Source organism: Galeopterus variegatus, unplaced genomic scaffold (assembly GCF_000696425.1).
Source record: "Galeopterus variegatus unplaced genomic scaffold, G_variegatus-3.0.2 Scaffold9560, whole genome shotgun sequence".
Taxonomy (NCBI): domain Eukaryota; kingdom Metazoa; phylum Chordata; class Mammalia; order Dermoptera; family Cynocephalidae; genus Galeopterus; species Galeopterus variegatus.
In genome coordinates this window covers 24,828-49,985 of record NW_007735671.1, presented here as the reverse complement: position 1 = coordinate 49,985, position 25,158 = coordinate 24,828, and the positions used below count along the sequence as shown (strand labels likewise).

The window sequence follows — 25,158 nt, the reverse complement described above, 5'->3', positions numbered from 1 at the left end:
GGCCGGGCGGCGCCGCGGGAGGTTCTGGAAACGCCGGGAGCGGCGCGTGTCCAGGTGGGCGCTCTGCTCGCTGGGCCTCCGGGTCAGCTGCGGGGCTCGGGCGCGGGCAGGGGTCGCCGGGCGGTGCGTTCTGCCCTCCCGGGGCCGGGAGTTGGGGGCCGAAGCCGGGGGTCGCGTCGTCCGCAGAGGAGTCCGGGCCGCAGCCCCGCGCTCTCCGCCCTGTTTCTGCCCCCGTCTGGGTTTCTGTCCCGCTGCCCGCATCCCTTCCTGAGCTCAGGGTGGTGAGATCAGCGGCGCCCTTCCCGCGGGTCCCCTCGGCAGCCGGGATCGGACACTTGGCCGCCCTAACCCGCTGCCCCTGGGGAAGGGGCGGCCTGACCCCGAGGGCTGCCGGTGGCGGCTGGAGCAGGGGTGCGGGCCTGGCCCTGAGGGGCCGCGTAATGCTTGTCAGGCCCATTCTCCTCCCTCCCGAGGGCTAGGGGTCTGTGGTCTTGGCCGGGCAGGGTCCATCCAGCTTGGTGCCGTTAGGTGGGCTGTTGGATCAGAAAGTCGTCTTTCCCATCCAGACGTCCCTGTGGAATTAGCGTTGTTTTTCCTCAGCAGCTGCAGAGACCTGTGGTAATTAAACTAATTCAACAAACGGACTCTTCTGTGTGCCAGAAGCTGCAAGGAGTTGCTAGTCCAGTGGGGCAGGCGGACTGGAAGACCGGGAAAGTCCAGGCTCAGAGCAGTGTGGTGAGTGCTGTGCTGGAAGGGAGCACAGGCTGTGGGTATTTGGTAAGGAACAGATACCTCAGGCTGGAGGGCTTCCTGGAGGAGGTGATCCATGACCTGCAGTTATCAGATGAAGGCTGGCAAAAGGGTAACCAGAACAGAGGAATAGCCTGTGTGAGTGGCAGCAGACTTGAGCCAACCTCATTCTTTTGGCACTCTAGGGGACGCAAGGTGATAAGGAAGTGACACTTTAGGGGATAGCTGCCCACGGATCCTATCCACAAAAGCCTGGAGTGAGAGGATGGTGCCTGGTATTGTGCCCTGCATGAGAAAGGTGCTCAGTGAACCCTTGCAGCATGACTGTGGATCAGGGCACTTCCTGTCTCAAGTGTTGCTGGGCAGCACAGGTAGGCCCCTGGCTGTTGTGTTCTAATCTGACTTTTTTTTTTTAAGAAAGATGACCAGTAAGGGGATCTTAACCCTTGACTTGGTGTTGTCAGCACCACGCTCTCCAAAGTGAGCTAACCGGCCATGCCCTATGTAGGGATCTGAACCTGTGGCCTTGGTGTTATCAGCACCACACTCTCCCAAGTGAGCCACGGGCCGGTCCCTAATCTGAATTCTTTAAGATGGTGTAGGGAGCATTGGAGGTCCTCCCAAGACTGAGACTTGTCTTTTGCTTTAGAGTGACACCTGACCTTGTGCTTCTTGATGTAGACCATCTGGGGCCCAACAGCCCGGGCCCTTTTGCAGGAGATCCTAGCCCTAAGAGCAAAGGTCGAGGATATCATTTTGTAGTTTGGGGCAGTCTCAAATGTCCCAGACTTTGCAGAGGTCTATTGTACACCTAAGAATTTATAGGATGTTTTCGCAGGCTGCTGCTTGTTACTTAGCCTGTATCACATCTGAGACAGCAGGTTCTATGATTTAGTTCTCTGTTAAATGAACCAGGATTTCATATGGCTTGTGCTTAAACTGTGCCTGAAGTGTCCAAGGGGCAATCCATCACTGTGATTCTGGGCCTCAGGGCCCAGCCTCTGTTCACTTCTCCCCAGTCATAGGATGTTTGGGCTTTGAATTCTTTTCTTCTGGGGCCTTCTTGTTTCCACATGGCCAAGCGTTTCTACTGTGTAGCCTGCCAGTGAAGCCACATAGCAAGGATGGAGTGTGTTGGCCGGGGGCCTCATCCTAAAGATGCTATCTTACTGGAGCACCCTAATTCTCTGAGAGCTCAGCAGGCAGACATAGTGAAACTAAGCTGAGGCATTTTTGTCTGTGGCTTGTGATAGGCCCTTGTACCCTGCTATAAGCTCTGCAATGGGTTGCCCAAGAGAGTACTTACTTTGCCAGTGGTTTAGACTGGCCACAGCTGATATCCTGTCATTTCTTGAGTACCACCCGTGTGCTTTGACTTCTGCCTAGTGTGCTGGGGCTGGAATGAGGGAGGAGGAAAAGGAGGTGACTGAGGCACTATTCTTGCCTATGGGTAGCTCATAATCTCTCTGAGATTATTGCCTGATGCTGGCAGCTATCCACGCACCAGGGGAGGAGCCCACTGTGTGAGTGCTCATTGAAGGAAGAGACTGTGTGGGTGCAGCTCTGAGGAATGAGAGGGTTGAGGAAATCTAGGGTCTTCTCATTTCCTGAAAAAACTTCCCTTTTTGACTCTTCCCTCCCACATCCTTGGGAGGGTCTGAGGCTGGATGCAAAGCCTTGGCTGATTTGTGGCCACGCTGGCCGGCCGATAGTGTGTGGAAGGCTGGTGGGTGTGTCCCTGGCTCCTGGGATCTGTCAAGAGTTTAATTTTATGCAGATGGAGTTTGGCAGGAAATGCCGTGATGCAGGCACGTGCAAGCCCAGCCCATGTCCTGGGGTGAGAGATAAACTTTGAAAAAGTTGCTTAACTCTAGCAATTTGGACTTTTGAAGTGCCCTAGGGTGGGAAGTTAGCCTACTCTAGAGCAAAGAGGGCTGGTGGGTCCTGCAGGCTGTGGATTTTTTGCTGGGAACATGGAATGAGGGATAAATAGATGGTTTTTATTCTCAGGGGAATGAAAAGTCTGGACTAGACTTCTTGGAGCCCTCCATAGGAGAAAGTTTTTGTTCAGTTTGGTGTCATTGCAGGGCAGAGGATTAAGTGTTTGGGTAATATGTTCTCCAGCTCAGATGGGGTCTGTCTGAGGCTGGTCACAGGCCAGCATCTACTCTAGACCTTTCAAGAAGTGCTTGTTACAGGGTAGCCTTCTCTGTACCTGGCATTCCTAAGGGCCAGGGTGTGGCAGAGATCCTGAGGCCTGGTACGTATAGGAACCTGGAATGAGCAGGTCAGAGGCACAGAAGTACATGAGATCCAAGGGTGTTGGTCCAGTCCTTTGCCTTTTGCCAGAGAACTTTCCTTGGTGAGTTTTAGAGCTAGTGATTGACCAGTTCTGGGGGTATGCCCCAATGGTTAATGTGATACATTACACCTGACTCTAGTCTCTCCTGAGTTAAATGTTTCATTTCTTCTGGCACTCCTGGGACATGGATTTTGCCTTGTTTGCATCGTATTGTCCCCTAGTCTGGACCTTCTTCCTCACCCAGGGATCAAATGACTTGGGCTGGGCAGCTAGCCGCTTCAGGTCCACTCATGTTCCTCTGGTGCCCTTGGTGCTAATGAGTGGTGTAAATTGTGTCCAGTGCTAGGCTACCCACTGACAGCTGTCATCTCGTTCAGTCCTCACAATAGCCCTGTGAGATAGTAGATGCTAGTATTATCATCTTTATATAGATGGGGAAACTGAGGCTCAGAGAAGCCTGTAACTTGTCCAAGGTCACAAAGCCAGGAAGGTGGTGATGGAGCTAGGACTTAACTCTGGGTCTGTCTGACCTCAGGGCAGGTATGCCTTCCCATTGGACTGTACTGTCTTGCCCTATGCTGGGATGGTTGGTTACTGGTGAGTGCTGTGATGTCTGGGGTAGGAGTGATTGCCCACCTAAACTCAGGGCACTATGTTGTGGTTTTTTGAGTCCCTGTTGCTCTGCTTCCTCTGGTGGAATCCATCCAGGGATGTCACTAACCTGCTTTGTGAACCTTTGGGGTAACCCATGACAAAGTCCTTAATGTGGGCAGGCATGCTCTGCTAGAGCAAAGTGTGACTCCACTATTTGGGAGGCCCCTTGCTATAAGGTAACAGATATTACTGAGTAGGATTTGATGGCATCGGTATCTAGCAGAAAGTGTGCTTTGGGTTTGAGTTTCAGTTCTGCCATTGATTTGTTCTCGGATATCAGGTGTGTAGGAAACCTCTCAGCCTCAGTTATCTATCTTAAATTAGAAATGGAGATATTATTTAGCTTACAGGGTTTTAGTGGGGATTAGATGGTAGAAATGAAAGATTTTTGGAACATAAATAGTGATTAACTTATACTAGGTTCCCAGAAAACAGAGCCTGAGGTAGAGCTTAATGTTTTACTGGAAGGTGTAATTGCAGGGCAGCCAGGGTGAGGGAGAAGAAAAGTGAGGTAGAGAAGGATGGGAAGCAAATACGAGATTGTGCTTTAGCAAGCTGGTCACTCTGCACAGAGATCTAGTTGTTCAGACATTCAGGACATCTCTGCTCAAGCTGTGTAGAAACTCCATGCCTCAGAATTTTAGCCTGGGAAGCCTGGAGAGAGAATTTATTTGTTGACCTCTTGTCTTCTGTTCTTTACTGATCAGTTGCTTCATAAGGCGTTAACTTCCCCTCACTCTTTGGTTGCACTACCAAGGGCTCTTTGGTAACCACTGGAGAGGCCAGTGTGGTGCTTTACCAGAGTCTGGAACTAATGGGAGGAGCCAGAGATTCTGGCATGGGCTGCACCGTCTCCTCCACTGGGGTGAGGCAGAGCAAGTGGCCCTAGGCCCAGGAGATAGGTGAGACCAAGAGAGTACGAGGCAGTATGTAAGTCGCATCTAGTGTAGTGGTGTATGGACTTTGTCCTCATGTGTAGTTCCTTCTTATGAGTTAGTCTCACCCAGACAGCCAAGTCTTTGCCAAGACTATGACTGAAAAGCCAAGTTGGCATTTGCATGTTGATTTTAACAGCCTTCTCTGCTACTTCATTGTCAAGTTACTGAAGCAGGAGACTGTGGATTTGATGGTACCCAAGTGGAGAAGTAGAAATCAACATGTTCATGTACGAATAGAGAAGGTATAAGGATAGATGAAGATGAACATCTAGGCTTCATTAGATTCTTGGTGAAAGAGACTATTTTTCACAAGATGTAGTTGTTGAAGATATCAAACCTGGAGTGGTGAGATAGGGTGGAGAGGGCAGCAGGGCCAGGTCATATAGAGTCAGAAAGGCCCTTTGGGTTAAGGAGTTTGGGCTTTATCCTAATGGCAATAGATAGCTAAAGGAGGGGCTTCAGTAAGCTGTGCTGGCTACTTTGTAGAGCAGAGGTGGGAGGGAGTCCAGATGAGATGTGGAGATGCCAGTGCAGGTGGGGACCAGGATGGCTGTAGGGGGAGTTAGGGGTGGCTCAGACCAGCGTGATGGCTGAGGCATGGCATCAGGTAAGGGGAGTAGGATGCCTCCCATCCTTCCCTGGGTTGCCAGTGATAGCAACTTTGGGCCCGAATGGACATCCATGTGCTTTGGTGGCAAGGTCTCCTGGAGCCTCTCTGCACAGCTCCTCCTAGGTTGAGCATATAGGTCCTCTCAATTCTGCCATCCCAGAGTTGGCCACAGCACTGGGAGGCAGCAGGGCCATGGGGGAGGGGGATCTCTGTCTGTTCAGGCAGGTTTTGCCACTTCACAGAAGGCAGGCCGCCTCTTGTTCAGTGCCAACCAAGACATGTTTGTTCTCAACAAACCCATGTTCTGTCTCTAGGCTGTTAAATACATTGTTAAAACTCAAGCTGCTGCATTTGAGTTGCAGCTGGGAGCTTGGCAGAGGGTCCTGCATGATGAGGTAAGGGGAGAAGTTAAGGACGCTGCTGGTTTGCAGCTGGAAACATCTTTTCATGGCCATTTGGCCAGGTTGTTAATGTGCGTTCCAAAGAACAGGCTTGATGGGGCCTCTGGTTGTGTGTTTTGGAATTGTCCTGTGCTTAGAAACAGTGCCAGTTGCCTGGTGGGTGAATCACTGTCGCTGGGGTGTTGGCAGGCTTTGCAGAACCTCCCTGTGGGGGTTCAAACTCTGGGGCTGTCAGGGCCCCTTTGGAGTCTATTTGAGAAGGGTCCGTTTTGTTTCTTTTACATTTTAAGTATATTGTAAAATATTTTAATATTCAAACAACAAATTGTACCCCATAAACACATACAATGAAAAAAATAAAATTTAAAATTTAAAAAAATTCCTATAGAATCCCTTGTAGAGAGATTAAGAAAACAAATAAACGTAAGAAGAAAAATAAAATCACTTTACCGAGATATAGCTAGATAACTCTTTTCTTGCATACACACACACATATGAATTTTTTCTTACAAAAATGGGATTGTAGAGTATGTATTGTTTGGGGTCTCCTTTTCTCACTTGAGTATGCTTTTTTTTTTTTTTTTTCCTTTTTGTCTTTTTTACGGACCGGCAACGGGATCACAACCCTCGGTGTTGCCCCCGCACCGCGCTCAGCCAGTGAGCGGGAACCGGTCTCCACATGGGATCCGAACCCTCGGCGGGAGCGCCGCCACACTCCCAAGCGGCGCACTCTCCAGTGTGCCACCGGGCCGGCCCTCACTAGAGTATGCTTTGATCTCCATGTTGATATACATACAGCATTCATTCTTATATACTCCCTGACAATCCATTATACGGAAGAAATGTAAAATCTTCTGTTGCTGTAGTTTTCTAATTCGAACAAATCTGTGATGAAGTATTATTTCTTGGGTGCCTGATACAGGGCAGAAATTGTTTTAAACTTTGGGGATGCAGCTCACATAAAACTTAACATTGTCATTCTGCTCAGGCTTGGTGCCACTTTGTTTTTCATAAAAGGGGATTTGACATTGTCTCTCCAGGCCTATTCTGCATGGATTTCTGAGAGCATTCTGCATGGATTTCCTGAGAGGGCTTTTGGCAGCACTGGATACTTTGTGAGGGCACTGGGTAGGCACACATACTCTGACCTACTCTGTTCTAATCAAGCTCTGGGTGTCGATATGAAATGGGGTGGGGGTTGGATTTTCCCACATTGTGGGGCACAGTCCCTCTTGAATGCTGCCTTTTCCCAGTCTGACCCTCATTAGATGACCTGTTGTATAAAGCCTTTGAGTTCAGGGGCCCAGGATCAGGAGAGACAGGATGGGGCTCCAAGATACCCCTGTCTGGCATGGCAGTGTTGATGTGGTAATCTAGGAGCTGTTTGGGGGTGCCCAGCTCTCTGGGCCAGCAGAGTCATCATCCTCCTTTCCTGCCGGAGCAGGACTTTGCAGGCTCTTGGTAAGTTATTTCCCAAAACCCCATTTGATTCTTTGAGGCTCTGCCTCCAGGCTGGGATTTGTGGATGGGCTCAGTAAGCCAGACAACACATTCCAGAGAAATGACAGTTGGTATTCATGTAATGAAAAAACCTGGCTGATTTTTCCTGAGTGTTATAAGGTATAAGCTATAAATGGTATCAGCAGGGTGATCTGAAAGGAATGGAGAGGTTTCTCCCTCCCCAGAATCTGTTACCTGATCTCTGAAGAGGTGTGCAGCTGTACCTGGTGACACAGCAGGGGAGAAGTACTGGGGTTCCCACTTCCAACCATCTCTAATCTGGTCTCCTACCTGGGCCCTGCTCTCCCACCACCCAGCTCTGAGGGGAAGACTGCTGGTCCTTCACTGTCCACAGATATATCCTGCCTGCTCTGGTCCCCTCTTTACACACAGAAGGTGCTGTCCTGAAGTAGTCAAGCCTCTTGAGGTACAAGGAACAGACACCCACTCCTTTAAGTGAAAGGGGCTTGTGTAAGTAAAAAAGAGGCCTTCTGGAGTCCTGGGATGGAAAAGGCAGTATGGTGCAGACTGGGAGCAGATCTGTGGCTGGAACCAGGAGGTCCTGGGCTCCACCTCAGGGCTAGCCCAGGCCTACTCACCACCTTTCAGTTACTGTGTTCTGCCGCCCTAAGTCTATAATGGACCGCATAGCCCAGTACTCCCTATCTTGTAGCGGGTTCTGGGTTGAAAGATAATTGTCCTGTATGCCTCTGGGTCCCCAATGCCTAGTCTGTGATAGGCATGCTTTTGGCTCTGCAGACATTTGGCAGGGGCATGAATACATGGGGCCATTCATTTATTCTCTTTTCTTCCTGATAGAGGAACCCATTTGGGGATGGAGGTTGTGGTTGGCCTTTTCTGAGCCTAACCTGGAACCATATGGATTGGGGTATCTTCTGAAAGGGTGAGATGAGGAATGGGTACAGTGGATTGAACTGTGTCCCCCAAAGTTCATGTATAAGAAGCTTAACCCCCACTGTGAGAGGTTAAGAGGCTAGGAAATCCCATCGTGGTAATTGAAAGGTGGGGCCTTGGAGAGGTTGATTGGAGAGGTATCATTGGATACCCTCATGAATGAATGATCCATTCTTGGAAAATAGGAATGGTTCTGGTGGCTTTAAAAAGAGCGCGAATGAGGAGGTTATTCTTTCTCTACTCCATTTTCTGCCATGTGAGATCCCTGCATCACTGTCACTGGCAATGAGGCCTTCACCAGATGTGTTCCTTGGACTTTGGGCTTCCAAGCCTCCAAAACTGTAAGCAGTAAATATTGTTTCTTTATAAATTACCCAGTTTCAGGTATTTTGTTATAAGCAACAGAAGTGGACTAATGCAGTGGGTATGACTGTTTCTAATCAACTATGGCAAGCAAAAAGTTAATGGACTGGCATTAGTCAGCTCAGACTTAGAATTCTGTCAGATAATGCTTATGTTTTTTGGGGAATCATTTATATTTCCTTTATTTTCCTTATTTTTTCTTAGTAAATTTCCATTTGAGCAATTGGTGTGACTTGGCTAAAGTAGAGCAGGAAGAGGAAGGACTGGCAGAGCAGGGGCCCAGATGGGTGCTGGTCCTTCAGCATGCTCTGGGCTGTGTGGCTGAGCTGGGAGACAGTGTCTGCAGCTTCCAATGTGTTCTTAGGTCCACTGTCAGTGGGGCTCACCCAAATTGTGCCAGCTGCCCTCGGAGTTGGGTCTGCCTATTTCTAGGCAGATGAGAAGACAGCAGCTGGCCTCTTCCCCATGCCAGCAGCCAGCCCGAGGTTTTGGCCTTGTGTGGCTGATTCATTTTTGTATTCTGAGTGCCTCCCTCAGTGTCTGGCATTTGTGAGTCTTCAGTAAATATTTGTGAATGAATGGTAACTGGCCAGTGAGGACAGTGTCTGCCAAGGAGTCTCACCACAGGAAGAACAGTGTCTGCTCAGGAGTCCAGCTCCCCTGATTTCTCTCTCTGTGGCAGGTGCAGACCGGCAGGGGTCAGTTTTATTCCTCTTCTGGCTGACCATCTGCTGTACACCTTTGGGAGTGGGTCCTCTGGAGTGTATTGCGCCAACTTTTCTTTCTGTCATTGTCTCTTGTACTGTCACCTCCTTGTGGGCAGGGGCTGGGTCCCCAGCACCTGGTACTATCCTGGCACATGTGTTGGAATGTAAGATAGAAACAGACAGGTAGTCTGTGAAATGAGGAGGGGTTGGCCAGAATCTTGGACTGACAGATAATTAGCACTAGAGGTGACTGTACCCCACTGTGTTTCAGCCTTCTTACGTTGTAGGTAGTCACCAGGAGTTGAGAGGATGGGGCCTTTTTCCGGGGCACGTGGCTTCACAGAGCTGAGACCAGAATTGAGCGCATACCACTGGTTCCACAGCCTGTGATCTTTCCACTAGAGATCCTGAATATCCTTTAGCTTCTCCATGGTAGGCCAGGATTTTGGTATGTTTAATTATGTGTGTATGTGTACACAAGTGTATACATCTCCACAGCTAAGTTGCTCTTTTTCACTGTGTTGATCCAGTGAATGCCACTGAATGCCTTGCAGACACCTCCCTCTGTGACCATGAAATTCCAGGCGTCCACATTGCTGATGGCCTTGTTTGGTGTCCTGAGCTGCATACGGGCCGAATTCTTTACCTCTATTGGTATGTGCTAACAAAACTATAATCTACCTTAGCAACCCTTGGCTCAAATGCTAGGGATGTCACTTCCTGAGGCCTGTTCACATTCAGGACGGGTTGGCTGCATCCACTGGTTTTGGCCAGTTCTGGGGAGAGTGGAGCTTGCAAAGTTGCTGTTTTCCCCTCTGAGATCCTGATGGTCTGGAAGTCCTGGGAGCCAGCCCCTGTGACAGCCCTGTGGGCTCTCCTCTCTGGGAAGTGTGCAGGCTGCATTTGGACTCTGGTCTTTCTGACCACCTTACCCCTGGACCAAAGAATGGTTCTCAGCAGTGAACACTCTGTGTCCAGCTCCTCCTCTCCTTCTGACCTGAAGTTTCAGAGATTGTTTTCATGTGATGAGCCTCTAGGATGTTTCATATGATGAGCCCAGTGACATGACAAGCTGGGTATCGGCGGGAGAATGAGATTTGGGGCTTCTTCCTTGATAACCCCAGATACACTTATCACAAACATCCCATTGGCACCTCTGCTTCTCTCTTCTTGAAGTTGGGGGCCAGGACCATGTGAGTGCCTATGTCCCCTTTAACTCCAAGACCCCATGATCCCCAGAGAGTTGACATGCCATTGGCCCAGAGAACTTGCTTCTGTGCTGATGTTCTGTGCCCCAAGAAAGGAGGATGGACCATCTCTTTCTCACTAGCCCTTTTCTGTCTCCCTTGCAGGGCACATGACTGACCTGATTTATGCAGAGAAAGACTTGGTGCAGTCTCTCAAGGAGTATATCCTCGTGGAGGAAGCCAAGCTCTTCAAGATTAAGAGGTGTCCTAAGTCTCTGCACACACGCTGAGTCAGCCCTCTTTTCCCCCTGCCCCCAGGAACCCATCCAGGTTGCCTATAAGAGGAATCCCTTGAGATGGTGGCATGGGGCTTGCCTGGTGGTTAGTTCATGCCAGTCCTCTAGAGTAGCTAAGTACATGGGCTAAAAAATCATCATTTTTTCCCTTTCTATTTAAGACCTTTTGCTTACATTGGAGTTTCAGCTCTTATCTAGTTTAAGGGGCTAGAACTGGAAAATTACTATATTTGTATTGCCTCTTGATGAAAAGGATCTATTTCACTAGGGCAATTACCACAGGGGAAGACCTATGATGGTGTGTGTGTTATTCTTCCTTTTCCTCTGGTTCCACAGCTGGGCTGACAGAATGGAAGCCCTGACTAGCAAGTCGGCTGCTGATCCTGAGGGCTACCTGGCCCACCCTGTGAATGCCTACAAGCTGGTGAAGCGGCTGAACACAGACTGGCCTGCACTAGAGGACCTTGTCCTGCAGGACTCAGCTGCAGGTGAGGGACAGTGAGCCCATATGTTTGTGTGCTCATGCCTGGGCACTTGGGTCTGAGCCTGTTTGGGGTCTAGGTGTTGGTGGGCAAATATGGTGTGTGAATGCAGACCCTGCCAGCCCATGCTCTCTCTATTCTCTGTGAGGACCTAGCAATTGGCTGTCCTTGTTTTCTAACATGTAGTAATAATCAGTTTTTGACTTTTCATGGTGTTTTTATTATTATTATTTTTTTAGTAATGACATTTATAAAAAATTATACTTTAGTAATACGTGTTTTTATAGAAGAGTTGGAAAGAAAAACAATCACATAAGAAAATTACAGTTCTTAATCTAATAGGCTAGTGATAAGCACTATTAAAATTGCAGTCTTTCTACACATGCATATACATTTTTAAAAAATGGAACCATGCATATATATATCAGGGTGCATTTGCTTTGAGGGACAAGTGAATTAATAAAAATGAGTCAAATGGTCTAGGTGATGGGACCAGGGCAAGCTGGGGAGCATAGGCCTATTCATACCTTTTACAAACAAAACATGTCTATTGGCAGATTTTTGACATAAGCATAAATTCTTTTTCTGAATTTCCCAGTTTATCTGCCATGAAATGTTCTTCTGCAACATGATTTTAGTGGCTGGACAGTAATCTGTCATGCTGATACACTGTAAAACTGGTCAAGTCAGTGGACTTGGGATTGTTTCCAAATTATCAGGAAATTTTTAGATATGTCTTTGTGCCTACCTCTCATTTTTATTTTAGGGTGAATTCCTAGAAGTAGTATTTACAGGTCAGAGTATGAACTTTTTAAAAGCCTTTAACTGTGGTTGGTGCTTTTACTGTGGTAGTACTTTCTATGCTCTAACACTTTCCTGTCAACAAGAGATGGCAGGGTGGATCTGGAGGTGGGCCCTCTTGACTCCTATTTACTGTCTCTTTTCTCTGAGCTGGGAATACTCATTAACTTCAGACTAGCTGTCTCTCTGAGACATTTCGGCCCATGCGGCCAGACTGGGTTGGGCTTGGCTGGGGACAGGGTGGCCTCTGGGAGGGATTGGTGAGCTCAGCTGGGCTGGAGCTGTGCCCAGTGAGCTCACTGCCTCCAGAAACCATGGCTGCCTTTCTCAGACTCCCGCCTCCTAGCCTGGGACTGTAGCTCAGAACAGGCTGTTCTGCCTGCACTGCAGCATACTAAGCCTGCTTGGAGGACCTCCACTCTTTGATCTTGTTCTCCACCCGCCTTCCCCTTCCTCACCCCACCAACACCTGGTTCCTTTGAAAAACCTTTTAATTACCTGGAAGGAGGTAGTACAGGCCCAGAGAGCAAAAGATTGTTTTCATCTCTGGTTGAGTTCTTGCTGCCCCTGAAATTAGGGAGCACATTGACAGTTTGGCTTTTTCTTGGGGCATGTTTTATTTTTTCTGGATTCTAGACTCTAGAGTCCTTGACTGTGAAGCTGTGGGGAAGACAGGGCTGCAGCCTCTTGGTTCCTGGGTCCCCAGACATGGCTAGAAGTGGGTGTTTGAACCTGAAATTGTGAGAGTAGGCGGCAGTGGGTGCTCTTGCTCTTGGGAAGAGCTAGGGAAGGAATGGCCTTGGAGTTTCCCTCTGAGTTCCAGCTCACAGGCAGAATCAAAGGTCCTAAATCAGCGTGGGAGGGTCTGGCTCCCACCTGGAGTCCTGGAATTGCAGGAGGTACATGTCTTGCTTTATAGCTAGGGCTCAGAGTCCCAGAACTGTGGTTAGGGATTCTCTCGGGCTTCAGGCTGTGATGCTGAGCACCATAATTGGGGAGTTCATGCTCTGAGCTCATTGTAGGTCTGAGTGGTAGTAGTACCTTACAAAGCAGAACAAGCCACGCTGGGCTGGTGCAGCCCCATCTTGGTGCTTGGCCTGGCCAGATGATCTCTCAGCTGGTAATTTGGGGGATAAGGGCAGTACCAAATGCCTTCAGGACTGTCATCATTACCTTTATGGGTGATAAGGGCCAGTGATCAGTAATGAGTTGCCCCAGCTAGGCTCCTTGAATTGCCTACTTTTGTCCCTTGGACTCCTAACCAGAGGTGTGGGCTGGAAGTCTGTGTTTGCCTGGCCAGCCCAATAATTCTGGATCAAGGTTTTTCACGGGATTCATTTTCCACTGGGTGGTGACAAGTCCTCCCTGAGTCCTTTCCTGTGCTCCTCTCAGTTACCCTCTCTGTCCTCTCTTCTTTCTATTTCTACCAGATCTGATTGAATGCTTTGGAACCAAGACTTCTAGACTCCCAAATGTTAACCAGTGTGGGGGCTGTTTCTGTTCAGTTCCAAATGAGCAGCACAGGCAGTAGGTGTGTGAGGAGTAAGAAGGGAAAAGTCCCTATGGACTGGAGCCATTAGGGATGACTTCCTGGTGGAAGGGGAAACAGCCTTTGGGAGAAGGGGCAGGAAGACTCCACTAGGCAGACACCCCCTTGTGGCTGTTTCTCTGGTCCCAGGTGGAATCTGCCCCTGGATGAAGGGTAATCTCTTGTTCTCACTGTCATTGGAAGGTTTTATTGCCAACCTCTCAGTGCAGCGGCAGTTCTTCCCCACTGATGAAGATGAGATGGGAGCTGCTAAGGCCCTGATGAGACTTCAGGACACATACAAGCTGGACCCAGACACAATTTCCAGAGGGGATCTTCCAGGTACCTCACCATTCCAGGCTTTACCTGTTCATGTGTGTCTCTTTGGTGGCTGGACAGGTTAGAACTGCCAGCACTTGTGGTCTCTACCCTTAGGTGCACTGTCACCTCTGGAGGTGATCCTCTCTTGTGTCCCCGGTTGGTGCCAATCTCCAGTGGCCATGACAGTCACCTCCCCTCAGCTCCTGCTCTGCCACCTCCCTCCTATATTAGCTGGGGTTCTGTCTGCTTGTGTCTCAGAGAAAGCTGAGGCTGCTGTTCAGGAACATCCTTGGCCTCTGCCCCCCGAGTACCACACAGATCTGCATCCAGACCTTCTTCCTTCCCCCACCCTCCTATTTCTTTTTGGCCAAGGCTGATCTCTGGACTCACTGCCCCTCTGTCCTGCATCCCCTCAGTTAGTCTCTGCTCCTGTTCATTCTGTCTCCACCTCTTTCCCCTGAGCTCACACATAGGTTCTGTTTTTTGCTTACCTTACAGATACCTCTTTTAGGATGCAATGCTCTTTTGAGTCTCTGCCGCTGATTCTTCTCTTCTCCCCTCTTAGTTAGGCTGCCGGATAGAGTGATCTACACTTTCTCAGTGTCTCTGGTTCTAGTGTACTCCTGAACCCACAATGTCTGGCTCTTTTCCCCACAGTTTCCACTGGTCCTGCTCTTGCAAGATCACCAGTGGCCACTTTGCTGGTGAAGCTAGTGGATGTGTTTCAGGCATAATGTTCTTTAACATTTCAGCAGCACTGAATATGTTTCTTGCCCCCTTCTTCCTGATATTCTCCCCTCCTTTGAATCCTGGTATGCCAGTCTCTGCTTCTTCTCTTTTGGCCTCTTATCGTTCATTTTCTCTCTCCCTCCCACCCCTTTTCTCTCTCTCTCTCTCTCTCTTTCTCTCTCTCTCTCTCTCTCTCCTTTCTCCCTCTCCCTCTCTCTTTCCCTCTTTCTCTCTCTCTCAACTGGTCCCTTTCCCACGGACTGCCCTAATGTTTATAAGAAGATATGTTGGGTTTCAGGGGCTATTACAGACCAGTAAATCCAGAGATTCAGTTAGGCCCCCATTAGACCTTTGATGCCACCTCACCTCTGGGACCCTAGAGCAGACAAAAGCTGAGGGACTCTATTATTGGCTGGTCTTGGCCTGGAGCCTTGGTACTGAGGAGTCTGATGAGCCAACAGGAAGGGGTGTGGACTTCTTATTTTTGCCTTTGTCAAGTCTTGGACCATTCCAGGTCATGAGGCCAGAGTGAGAAAGCAGCTCAGGGCACTTGCAAGATCTGTTCACACTGTAGCTGTGAGATTGGTTGGTGGTAGGAGGGAGCCATATCCTGGCATTGACCTTTCACACTTATTTAACAGACCTGTTAGTGTCCTGAATAGGGATGAGGGGCAGAAGGGAGTTACTCCCCAGGACTCACCCCTACCTCATGTTCTCCCTAAGCACCTTCAGCAGGTGAGCCCAGCTATTTCCATCACTTGAGGTGTGGCCTGTACATGGATGACATACAGATCTGTGTTTCCTGCCTAGGCTTGTCTCCTGAACTTCCAACTGGAGTAGGTGAATGCCTGTGGGACATCTCTGCTTGGATATGCCATGGACTCCTCAAATGTCATGTGTCCCAAACTCAAATTCTTATCCCCTTTTGAATTGTTTACCTTCCTCCCTCACCCCTTATCTTGGCAAAAACACCTTCATCACTGGCTGCCTAAGTCAGAATGCTAAAGCCTATGGATTTTACCTCCCTAGTGTCTTCTGTACTTGTCCCCTGACTCCAGCCTCATGACCACTTCTTTCTCAACTGGATTATTGAATAACCATTCTGACTTGTCTCATACCTCCAGTTCACTCCTTAAGACCATCTTCCTTGTGGACTTAAGCACATGTCTGTTCACATGAACTCCTGATCACAATGCTTAATTTTCAGGTCTAAACCTAAACTCCTCCTCTGTGTGGTCTTTGAGGTGCTGCATAACCCCATCTCCCTGGCCTCCTCACCCATTGTATCCAGCTTCCCCATTGCTCAACTCCTTTGTTCATTCCACTTTCTTTATTCATATCAGCTGTCTGATTGCCCTTCAGCACTCAGCTCAGCTGTCACTCTCCAGGGAGTACTCTCCAGCGAGTAGACATTCCAGTTGGCTTTTGGGGGAGATGTTGAGTGCCTGGGAGCCTCCCCATTCTTAATATTCTTGGGAACTGTGAGACATGTTGGTAATAGCTACTGGTTGTTGGTATCCTGGAGATCATAGGAGACATCTTCACATGTCATCTCATTGAATTCTTGTCACAAGCCCTTTAAAATTGATGGTTTATCTCTATTTAGAGATAAGGGGATTGACAGTTAGGCCAGGTAGCTTGTCCATAGTCACACAGCTGGTGGGTGCCGTAGCGAGGCTCACGCAGATCCAGCTCACTCAGCTGTGTTGTACTGCCTCCATCAGTGCAGGTTCCTGGGCCTACAGAGCCAGAGAAGATCTGTGGCGGCCTAAGGAGAGGGGAAAGGGTCCCAGGAACCCCCTAATCCCTGGGGGATTCTGTTTACTGTCCCCAGCTTCCTATTCCAGAAAGGAATGTTGTTGGGTCCAGAGCCACCAGAGGAGCAGACCCTGGTCTCTGAAGCAGCCGACCCACTGCAGTAGGGGTTTCATTCTGGGCAGAGGCCCATCTTGGATATCAGGCAGAAAGAACCCACTCTGAGGCAGTTCTTTCATGTCAGCCTTATCCAGATTGCTGTTAAGGGGATAGTGGGAAGAATTCCTTGCTTTCCAGGGAGGAAAGTCCCTTCTTGCTCTCTATGAGATCTATTTTCTCATTATTCTCTGAGGAACACACACACAGTCCTTCCCATCTTGAGGCCACCCTAAATCCTGCATCTTCCTATAGCTGCTCCTTCTCATTGGCTTGAAACTATCTTCACGATCACTTTCCAGTCGTCAGCCCGTGGAAGATGACCCATGGTCACAGACGTGCTGAGCTAGTGCTCACCAAAGTCCCTGCCACCTGACAGCCAGAGCTGGCACTGCAGCCCTGGCTCTTGGCCTCCCTTGGCCTCTGTCACACCACTCCCACATACTCCGTTTCTGTACTTCTTAGTTCTTTCTCAGTGTTATTCACCGTCCGTCCTCTCTGGACAGTTGGTCCCTGGGACTCCACGTTCTCCACTCTTTCCTCAGACTCTTCCTTCCTGCAAATGATTATCCTTATCCATGTCTTTTGCTGCCATCTAAATTCTGTTTTTTTTTTTATATTCAGATAATTTTTCTAGCCTCCAGACTTATATGGCCAGCTGCCCACCAGATTTCTTCTCCTGTTTGGCCCACAGGACCTTCATACTCTCTTCAGCACTACTTCTTGGTGGGCTTCCTGGGCTCCACATGACAAGGCCCCTTCCCACTTGGGAGAAGGGGAGTTTGAGGCTAGCAGGTTGGCTGTGAACCTCAGAATGGGACGGGCCAACCTGTCTGTGCTCACTGTATCGATGGACTTTTAGTGTGTGTGATCTAAAGCCCTGATAGGGTTCTGCTTGGATAATGCCCCCTTTCAGTGGCCCAGGCTTTTCATTGAAGTGGGAATCTTCCTCCCTAACCTAGACATTCTTTGGAGCCTGGCTATTTGCTTCTCCTGCTGCAGGAACCAAGTACCAGGCAATGCTGAGTGTGGATGACTGCTTTGGAATGGGCCGCTCGGCCTATAATGAAGGGGACTATTATCATACGGTGCTGTGGATGGAGCAGGTGCTAAAGCAGCTGGATGCTGGGGAAGAGGCTACTACACCCAAGTCCCAGGTGCTGGACTACCTCAGCTATGCTGTCTTCCAGTTGGGTGACCTGCACCGTGCCCTGGAGCTCACACGCCGCCTGCTTTCCCTTGGTAAGGAGATTCTAGGGGAAGGTAAGGTGGGGATCGGGGTGGCAGAAGAACTGGACTTTGCTGGCTTCTACATGATCCCTCTCCTTGGACTGAGCCAGTTTGACCTGTCACCTGGCCAGTGACTAATGCCTTACTGATTTCAGGCCCAGCCCAGCTACCAAGCAGCTGCTTACCCACCTCAGTCCTGGCCTTTGCCCCTGCCCAGTTGCTGACGGATAATACTCAGCCCTGTGGCACCTACATGCTCCCTTTTTTGATTAGGACCCACTGCTGTGGTGCATCCAGCACTGTGCAGGGTGGAGCCTTCATTGCATCAGGAGCAGGTTGAGCAAGCTGTACTTCAGGGTTGCTGCAGTGACAAACAGTGACTTGAGCTATTAGTTAGAGGCCTGAGGTCTAACAGTACGACTCACCATGGCGTTGGTGCTTTGTGTGCCTTATGATGTTGGACTGAAGGAGGCCAAGAACACTGTGCCTTTAAAACCCATCTGTTCCACCTTTTACTGATATGTAAGAATGTTGTCATCTGGGATTTCACAGACCAGCAAAGACTTTCTTATGCTGTTGCTTTTCATGTGGCCTTGAGTCTGATGTCAACTAGAATATGAGAATCCTGCAAGACTGATGTAGGAAGAGCGCTTTGAGGATCTCGTCAAGTGAGTTTGTAAGAGCCTTGCACAGGGAGTCAAGACACTTGGATTCTTTTTCTATATAACCGCAACATAAGTCTCTTAACATCTTTGGGCCTCAACTTCCTATCTGGGGAGTGGTATAGAAGTCCTGCCACTCTCTTGCTTTGGGTGTTGTGAGGTCCACAAGACAGTGCTGTGGCTGTTCTTTTTGCTGGCATTTCAGCCTGTGTCCTAGCTTTGGCTAGCATATGATATGGTTACCAGCAGTGGACGTACTCTGGGGAATGGTTGTAAAAGGCACACAGCCAAGTTGGGAGAAGGAGGCAGGACTTTGGACTGTTTTTCTGGACCTGGGACCTTGGGACCTCTAGGGAAGCCTGAGAAGGAAGCCTCCTTGGTGGCTAGCTGAGTGTCCTCCTCTTTGATGATGCTTCTCTCTCATTTCTGACCGAGGTGGGAGATCCCCTGCTGGCTTTTCAGCTCCGATCAGTGCACCTTGGTTGGGTGGTGTGGAAGGCAGAATGCAGCGTGCAAGCAAGATGCTGGGAGGGAAACCACTTACAGAATAATTTCTCTAAATGACTTAACAGATGTTTGTGGTTTCCTTTTCCTTCCTTTTCTTTGCTTTTTGTAGACCCAAGCCATGAACGAGCTGGAGGGAATCTGCGGTACTTTGAGCAGTTGCTGGAGGAAGAAAGAGAAAAAATGTTATCAAATCAGACAGAAGCTGAACTAGCATCCCAAGAAGGCGTCTACGAGCGGCCTGTGGACTACCTGCCCGAGAGGGATGTGTACGAGAGCCTCTGTCGTGGGGAGGGTATCAAACTGGTGAGGCACATGAGGGGGGTTATGGTGCCCAGGCTGTGGACCTGGACTCTGGCTCTGGGCAGGCAGATTTGGGGAGCATGTTGCTCTGTCATTAGGTCCTTTTCTTAGCTTCTCCCCCAGTTCTTCGTAGCATCTGCTGAGGCTGATGTGTAGGTATTCTCTGATGTCCAGGTAGAGTTTTGATCCTCTTAAGTTATGACTGAGCTCCTCTTCCCATCTCAACATGCCCAGCTTTTGCTTGACTCACTGTAGTGAAGGAAAGATGGGTGTGGATGTACAGGCCCCAAGGGAAGTAATGGTACAAGTGGAGCAGAAGTCTCTGTGATAAAGACATAGCAAGTGCTAGTGGTAAAGCTTTGTCTCGGCCATCAGTGGCCTTTGAGAGCCCTGGAATCCCACTGCTTCCTCAAGGAGGCTCAGGTGTGAGGCAGGCTCTTGGCATTTTTCATGCTCATGTCTGCTTGGCTCCCACTGGCTCCATCACCTGGAAATGCTTCCCTGCCCCACCCCTTCGAACTTACTCAAATCTCTGTGAAAGGGGTCAGGAATTACCCTCTATCACAGGACTTGCAGACGTGAGGTGACTTTGGGAGAGAAGAAAAATTGTGTGATTTATGGGGTGTCATTTCATGCCAGTCAGCTGATGGGCTTTTGTTTTCTTCTGTGGCAGGGTGGGAGGGAGCAGCTGCTGGCCACGGGGTGTGAGAACAGTGTCTGCAGTCAGCCAGACTGGGACTGAGGGTTAGGACTCAGCTCGGGGCCTGTTTCTCTGTGCTCCCCAGACACCCCAGAAGCAGAAGAGGCTTTTCTGTAGGTACCACCATGGCAACAGGGCGCCACAGCTGCTCATTGCTCCCTTCAAAGAGGAGGACGAGTGGGACAGCCCTCACATCGTCAGGTACTACGATGTCATGTCTGATGAGGAAATCGAGAGGATCAAGGAGATTGCAAAACCCAAAGTAGGTGTCTCTGTTCTTCTTGGGCACTAAAGGGGCAGGTCCTCTCTCTTGTCCCTGGCATGACACGGCAGTTTGTTTGCTTACACAGATGGTCTTTATCGATATCTAGCAGGAGTCCACTGTGGGGTTTCTTAGATGCTGCAGACTCAGCCTGACCTTGTGGTTTCATGGTCCAGTAGGGAAGAAAAATGAAGGAACTGATGTGGACAGCCAGGTCACACTGGGAGCAGGGAAGGCCCACAGTGAGAAGTGTCAGTTCACCTGGGTGGGGACTGGTATATGGGTGAGTTTTTAGGAAATATGCCATAGGGTGCTGCAAAGCTGAGTCCTGTGGAGCTGGAAGGCAAATGAAGTGATTGACGTGGAGGAGAATGTACATCTTTACAGTATTGGTCTTCTCCGGATCTATCCATTTGATCATATGTTTTAAATGTTTCTTCATATAAGCCTTGCACATTTCTTGTTAGGTTTATTCCTAGGTAGGTTTCTCATTACTGTAACTCTACTTTGTTTCCTCATCATCATATTTTAACTGGTTACATTACTAGTTTGCTATTATATGCTAAAATATTGATTTAAAAAAATACATTTCATAGTAATAGTTAATGTTTACTGAGTTCTTAAGTGTGACTAGATGCCTTTTAAGTGTTCAACATTTATTAACTATTACATCTCTTAAGTAGACTATGTTACTATCTTCATTTTACCCGTGAGGAAACAGAATTGTGCAGATCCCAGCCAGTGGCTGGATTTACTTATTTCTTTTTTGGTTTTTATCTAATTCTCTTGGGTTGTCTGGGTAGTATTATTACCTGCAAATAGAGAAAATTTTTTCTCCTTCCTGATACTTAATACAGTTCCTTTGTTTTTCTTGTATCATTGAACTGCCCAGAACTTCCAGAGCATTATTAAAACAGGCATCCTTGACTTGTTCCTGAATTTCCTGGAAATTCCTCTTAAGTATACAATGGGCTATTGGTTTTGTATATATGTCATGTTATAAAATTATTTTTCTGTTTCTATAAAAGACTTTCTCCCATTTGATATGTTTCAAAGAGATCTACTTTCTGCCATATCTCACCCTTCTTCCATCACTGATGATTGGGAGGGAGGATTTAGCTCTGCTTCTAAAACTGTAGTGGGCAAGGTGGCTAGGAGGCCCTGTGTTTATGGGGAGACCTGAAATAGGTTTCAATCCTGGCCCCTGGACCTCATCTTGGAACAGCCTTGGCTTGAGGTACAAGGACATCTAGGACTTAGAGTCAGTTGTTGGTATCATTGATGTGGCTGAGGGAGGGTCTAGCCAGTGTGTGTGGAGAATGGGGACCTGATTCTCTGGGTCAGCTCCACAGTCCTCCAGGGAAGAAAACTAGGGAAGTACTAGTGAGGGAGGCACTGTCATGCCAAAATCTCCTGAGAGATTCCTTACCTGTCCCTCAGTCGCAGACACTGAGGACGTGTGTGTGTGTGTGTATGTGTGTGTGTGTGCGCGCGCGCACGCGTGCGTATGTACGTGAGTGTGTACATGTACGTGCATGGCATGGGTAGGGGAGGGAGTGTTGGGAAAACTTGTCTTTGAACAGAAGCCATGTGAAGAGCCAAACATATTGGCCATCATTAGCTGATCTCTCCTTTCTGGAGGCTGTAATGGACAGATGCTATTCTGGCTTTGAAGTAGGACCAATGAGCTTAACTTGGCCTGTGGGGAATGCCTGGCAGCTGCCTGTGAGTCCCTGGTGCGCTTTCAAAATAGCCCTGTCTGTCTCCAGTGGCAGAGCACAGCTATCTAGAACCTCTTTGTGGGTGTCAGGCCAAAGCTGAGGCTCAGATTTTTGCATGGTGTCTAGCCATGGTTGCAGTTGTTATTAGGGAGGGACTGGCATGAGCCAAAGCTAAGGGAGGGCCCATGGATAGGAAGGAGCTCAGAGAAGCCATCTGTCCTGGGTGCGTCGGCCATTTTACCAGAACATATTCCAGCAGCATGGTGTCCAGGTTGGTGGATTTCACACCCTGACCAACTTTCTGGTCTGTCCACTCCTCTCTATCCTTTCTGCCATGTCCTGGCCCAGATCACTGCCACCTTTTTGCCCTGATGTCTGCTGTGGCTTCCTCACCATCCTCCTTGTTTCTCCTGTGGCCCCTCCTTAGTCAGCTCTCCATGAGCTATTCACAGTGATCCTTCTTACATTCAGATTGTAAGTGTGCCTCCCCTGCATAAAACCTTCTGTGTGTCTTGTTGGCCATAAGGTTGCATCTAGACCCTAGACCCTGCTTGCCTCTTCAGCCTGTTTTCATCTCTTAGGTTATCCTCTCATAACCTCTAATCCTCAGTCAGTGCCACACCCATTTTCATCCCTGGGCCTTTGCACTGCTGCTCCTTCCCTGTTCCTGTAATGGTCTTCTACCCGCCTAACTCCTGTTTACTCTTCAAGTCTCAGCTAGGTGGTCCTCTCCTCTAGGAAGCCACTCTCAATCCCATAGGCTGAGCTCACACAAGATATTAAGCTTACTTATACTGTGCTGCAATTACCTGGCTCATTTTCTGCCTTCCCCACTTGACTGAGTTGTATGACAGCAGGGGGCATGTCTCAGTCACCCAGCATAATGCCAGGCACATAGTAGGCACTTATCAAATAATTTATTGAAATTAAGGGGAAGTGCTGTTGGGGTGGGGGTTGTCTCGGCCTGTGGCTCCACCCATGTGAAATCATTAGATATCTATAGCTGAGGCACTTGGACCCTTTCCCTGGAGGCTGGCTCTAGGCAGTAGGTCTCTTGGGAGTATCACTAAGCCTGTCTGTGGAGACTGGGGGGAGATGAAGTACATGAGGGGTGTGTGTGTATGTGTGTATGCATGAGTGTGTATGTGGGGGTGGGTGGTTTTCAGGCAGCAGTTCACTTATCTCAGCTTGTAGAATCCCTTCCTGGTTATATCATCTGATTTTGTGAGGTTCCCAAGGGAGTGAAAACTGTGTCTTTATTCTTTGCAGCAGTGGAAGCCCAGTGTGAGGTGGTGCAGCAGGAGAGTTTCTGGATAGGTTTCTTGGCAGAAGATGCCACTGAAGTCCAGAAGGACTGTGGAACTTGACCAAGTCTAGAGATGCACATAAGGTTGAGGTTCAGGGATCTTGGCACAGTCTGAATGTGTTGGGTGCAGCAAAGCTCAGGCTGTGCTCAGGCCGGGGTGGTGTGTGAGCTTGGTGAGGGAGGTGGCTGTCCAGGCAGATGCATAGACAGACAAAGCAAACTTCACGGGCATAATTCCACAGGCAGCATAAATCTGAGTAGGAGGAGGAGTGAAAGTGACCGAACAGGGCAGTGGCTAGAGTCTGATAGCAGACTGGGAATGTGGAGGCCTCAGAATTCTGCCCTGGCCTGCAGGATCATGGGGTCTTGAATAGAGCTACTGCCTGCAAAACTTCTTCCTCCACTAATGTGCGTGGCAGATCTGGTCCTAGTTCTCTCTGGGAAAACACTCAAGGCAAAAAAGGATAAATCTGCCCTGTCGTCCTGCCTTCTAGCTTGCACGAGCTACTGTTCGTGATCCCAAGACAGGCGTCCTCACTGTTGCCAGCTACAGGGTTTCCAAAAGGTAAGTGGTGGTGGTGCTGATGCTGATGCTGATGATGGTGGTGGTGGTGGTGGTGCTGCTGCTGCTCAAACCCCAACTCTAGGGCATCCCAGTGCCTGCCCAAGGGAGGGTGGCTTGGCTTGTTCTGCTGGCTAGTACTTCCTCCCCCTCTTGCCGCACTTACCCTGCACTGCCTGTTAGTGCTGGCCCTGAGTCAGGGGAGATAGCACAGGACCTCATCTAAACCTGCCTTCCCCGTCTTCTTTTCTCTGTCCTCTTCTTTTGACCCAGCTCCTGGTTGGAGGAGGATGATGACCCTGTTGTGGCCCGAGTAAATCGTCGGATGCAGCACATCACAGGGTTAACAGTAAAGACTGCAGAATTATTGCAGGTACACCTGGTCTCTGGGATTGTAGGAGTTGGGAAGGGAGTATTTCTGGCTAGATGGTCTCTCAGGGTGCCTAGGACCAGGCCTAGGGTCCTAATAAACTACATGAATGCACAATGCTGTGAATATGGAGTGATCTCACGGGTACACCTGGTCTCTGGGATTGTAGGAGTTGGGAAGGGAGTATTTCTGGCTAGATGGTCTCCCAGGGTGCCTAGGACCAGGCCTAGGGTCCTAATAAACTACATGAATGCACAATGCTGTGAATATGGAGTGATCTCACGTTGGGAAACCAGAATTAATGATGCCTGCTAGCATTTAATAGTACGTGTTCAGCAAATATCAGTAGAGTATCTACAGTGTTACCAAGTATCATGCTAGGAGCTAAGGATAAGTGGTGGGCATGGCAGGCTCATTCATGTCTTCTTGCTACAGAAGGTCAGATCCTGAGTTGTTCCAGGGAAGCCTCTAAGACAGATAAAAATATCTTCAGAGGTTATGGTTCTGAGTCACAGTCAAATGCACTTGGACATAAAGTGTTCTGTGGTATGGTGGTAGGAGAAGTGAGGGGCCTGGCCCAGTTAGCTGGTGAAGGTAGAGTGTTCTTATCGAAATACTCCTGTTGGGATCCTGGCTTCCGCCTTTGTTCAAAGGTGATTGTGAAGAAACATGGCAGCACCGTGATGAAAAGTTTGAGTAAAGATTCTTAGTAATGTATTCTCTTGGGTGTTGAGTTCAAATAAGCAATGGCTATGCTCCCTTCTGAACAGTGGAACTTTGGGGTCTTTTGTAAAATTGATGACCTGAGGCACTGCCAGTGAAATTTCACTAGCATCTTTCCAGAGTCCCCTGGATCTCTCTGTTTGGGTAGAATTTCTATATATTTAAAGATTAGCGGGGCCGGCCCGGTGGCGCACTGCTATAGTGCGCCGCTTGGGAAGCGTGGTGGCGCTTCCGCCGAGGGTTCGGATCCCACATACAGACCGGTTCCCGCTCACTGGCTGAGCAAGGCGCGGGAGCAACGCCGAGGGTTGCGATCCTGTTGCCGGTCCCGGTCCGGTACGGGGGCGACACTGAGGGTTGCGATCCGTTGCCGGACACGGAAAAAGACAAAAAAAAAAAAAAAAAAAAAAAAAAAAAAAA

The 25,158-nt window shown here is 49.0% G+C and overlaps 1 protein-coding gene across 6 annotated transcripts in view; it reads left to right on the top strand.

Annotated features, from left to right (window-relative positions):
- Positions 1-691: 691 nt before the first annotated feature.
- Positions 692-25,158, top strand: part of P4HA2 (prolyl 4-hydroxylase, alpha polypeptide II) — a 34,664-nt gene continuing 10,197 nt past the window's right edge. For 3 of the 6 annotated variants that reach the window (XM_008593716.1, XM_008593712.1, XM_008593715.1), the window contains exons 1-10: positions 9,498-9,572; positions 9,671-9,794; positions 10,493-10,589; positions 10,960-11,111; positions 13,639-13,776; positions 17,398-17,637; positions 18,904-19,097; positions 19,880-20,056; positions 23,578-23,648; positions 23,919-24,018. In XM_008593716.1, the coding sequence (XP_008591938.1) occupies positions 9,674-9,794; positions 10,493-10,589; positions 10,960-11,111; positions 13,639-13,776; positions 17,398-17,637; positions 18,904-19,097; positions 19,880-20,056; positions 23,578-23,648; positions 23,919-24,018 (1,290 nt within the window). In that variant the 5' untranslated portion in view covers positions 9,498-9,572; positions 9,671-9,673. Of the gene's footprint in view, positions 736-9,497; positions 9,573-9,610; positions 9,795-10,492; positions 10,590-10,959; positions 11,112-13,638; positions 13,777-17,397; positions 17,638-18,903; positions 19,098-19,879; positions 20,057-23,577; positions 23,649-23,918; positions 24,019-25,158 lie in introns of those variants that run through there. The other 3 variants (XM_008593713.1, XM_008593717.1, XM_008593714.1) reach the window with 3 other exon arrangements.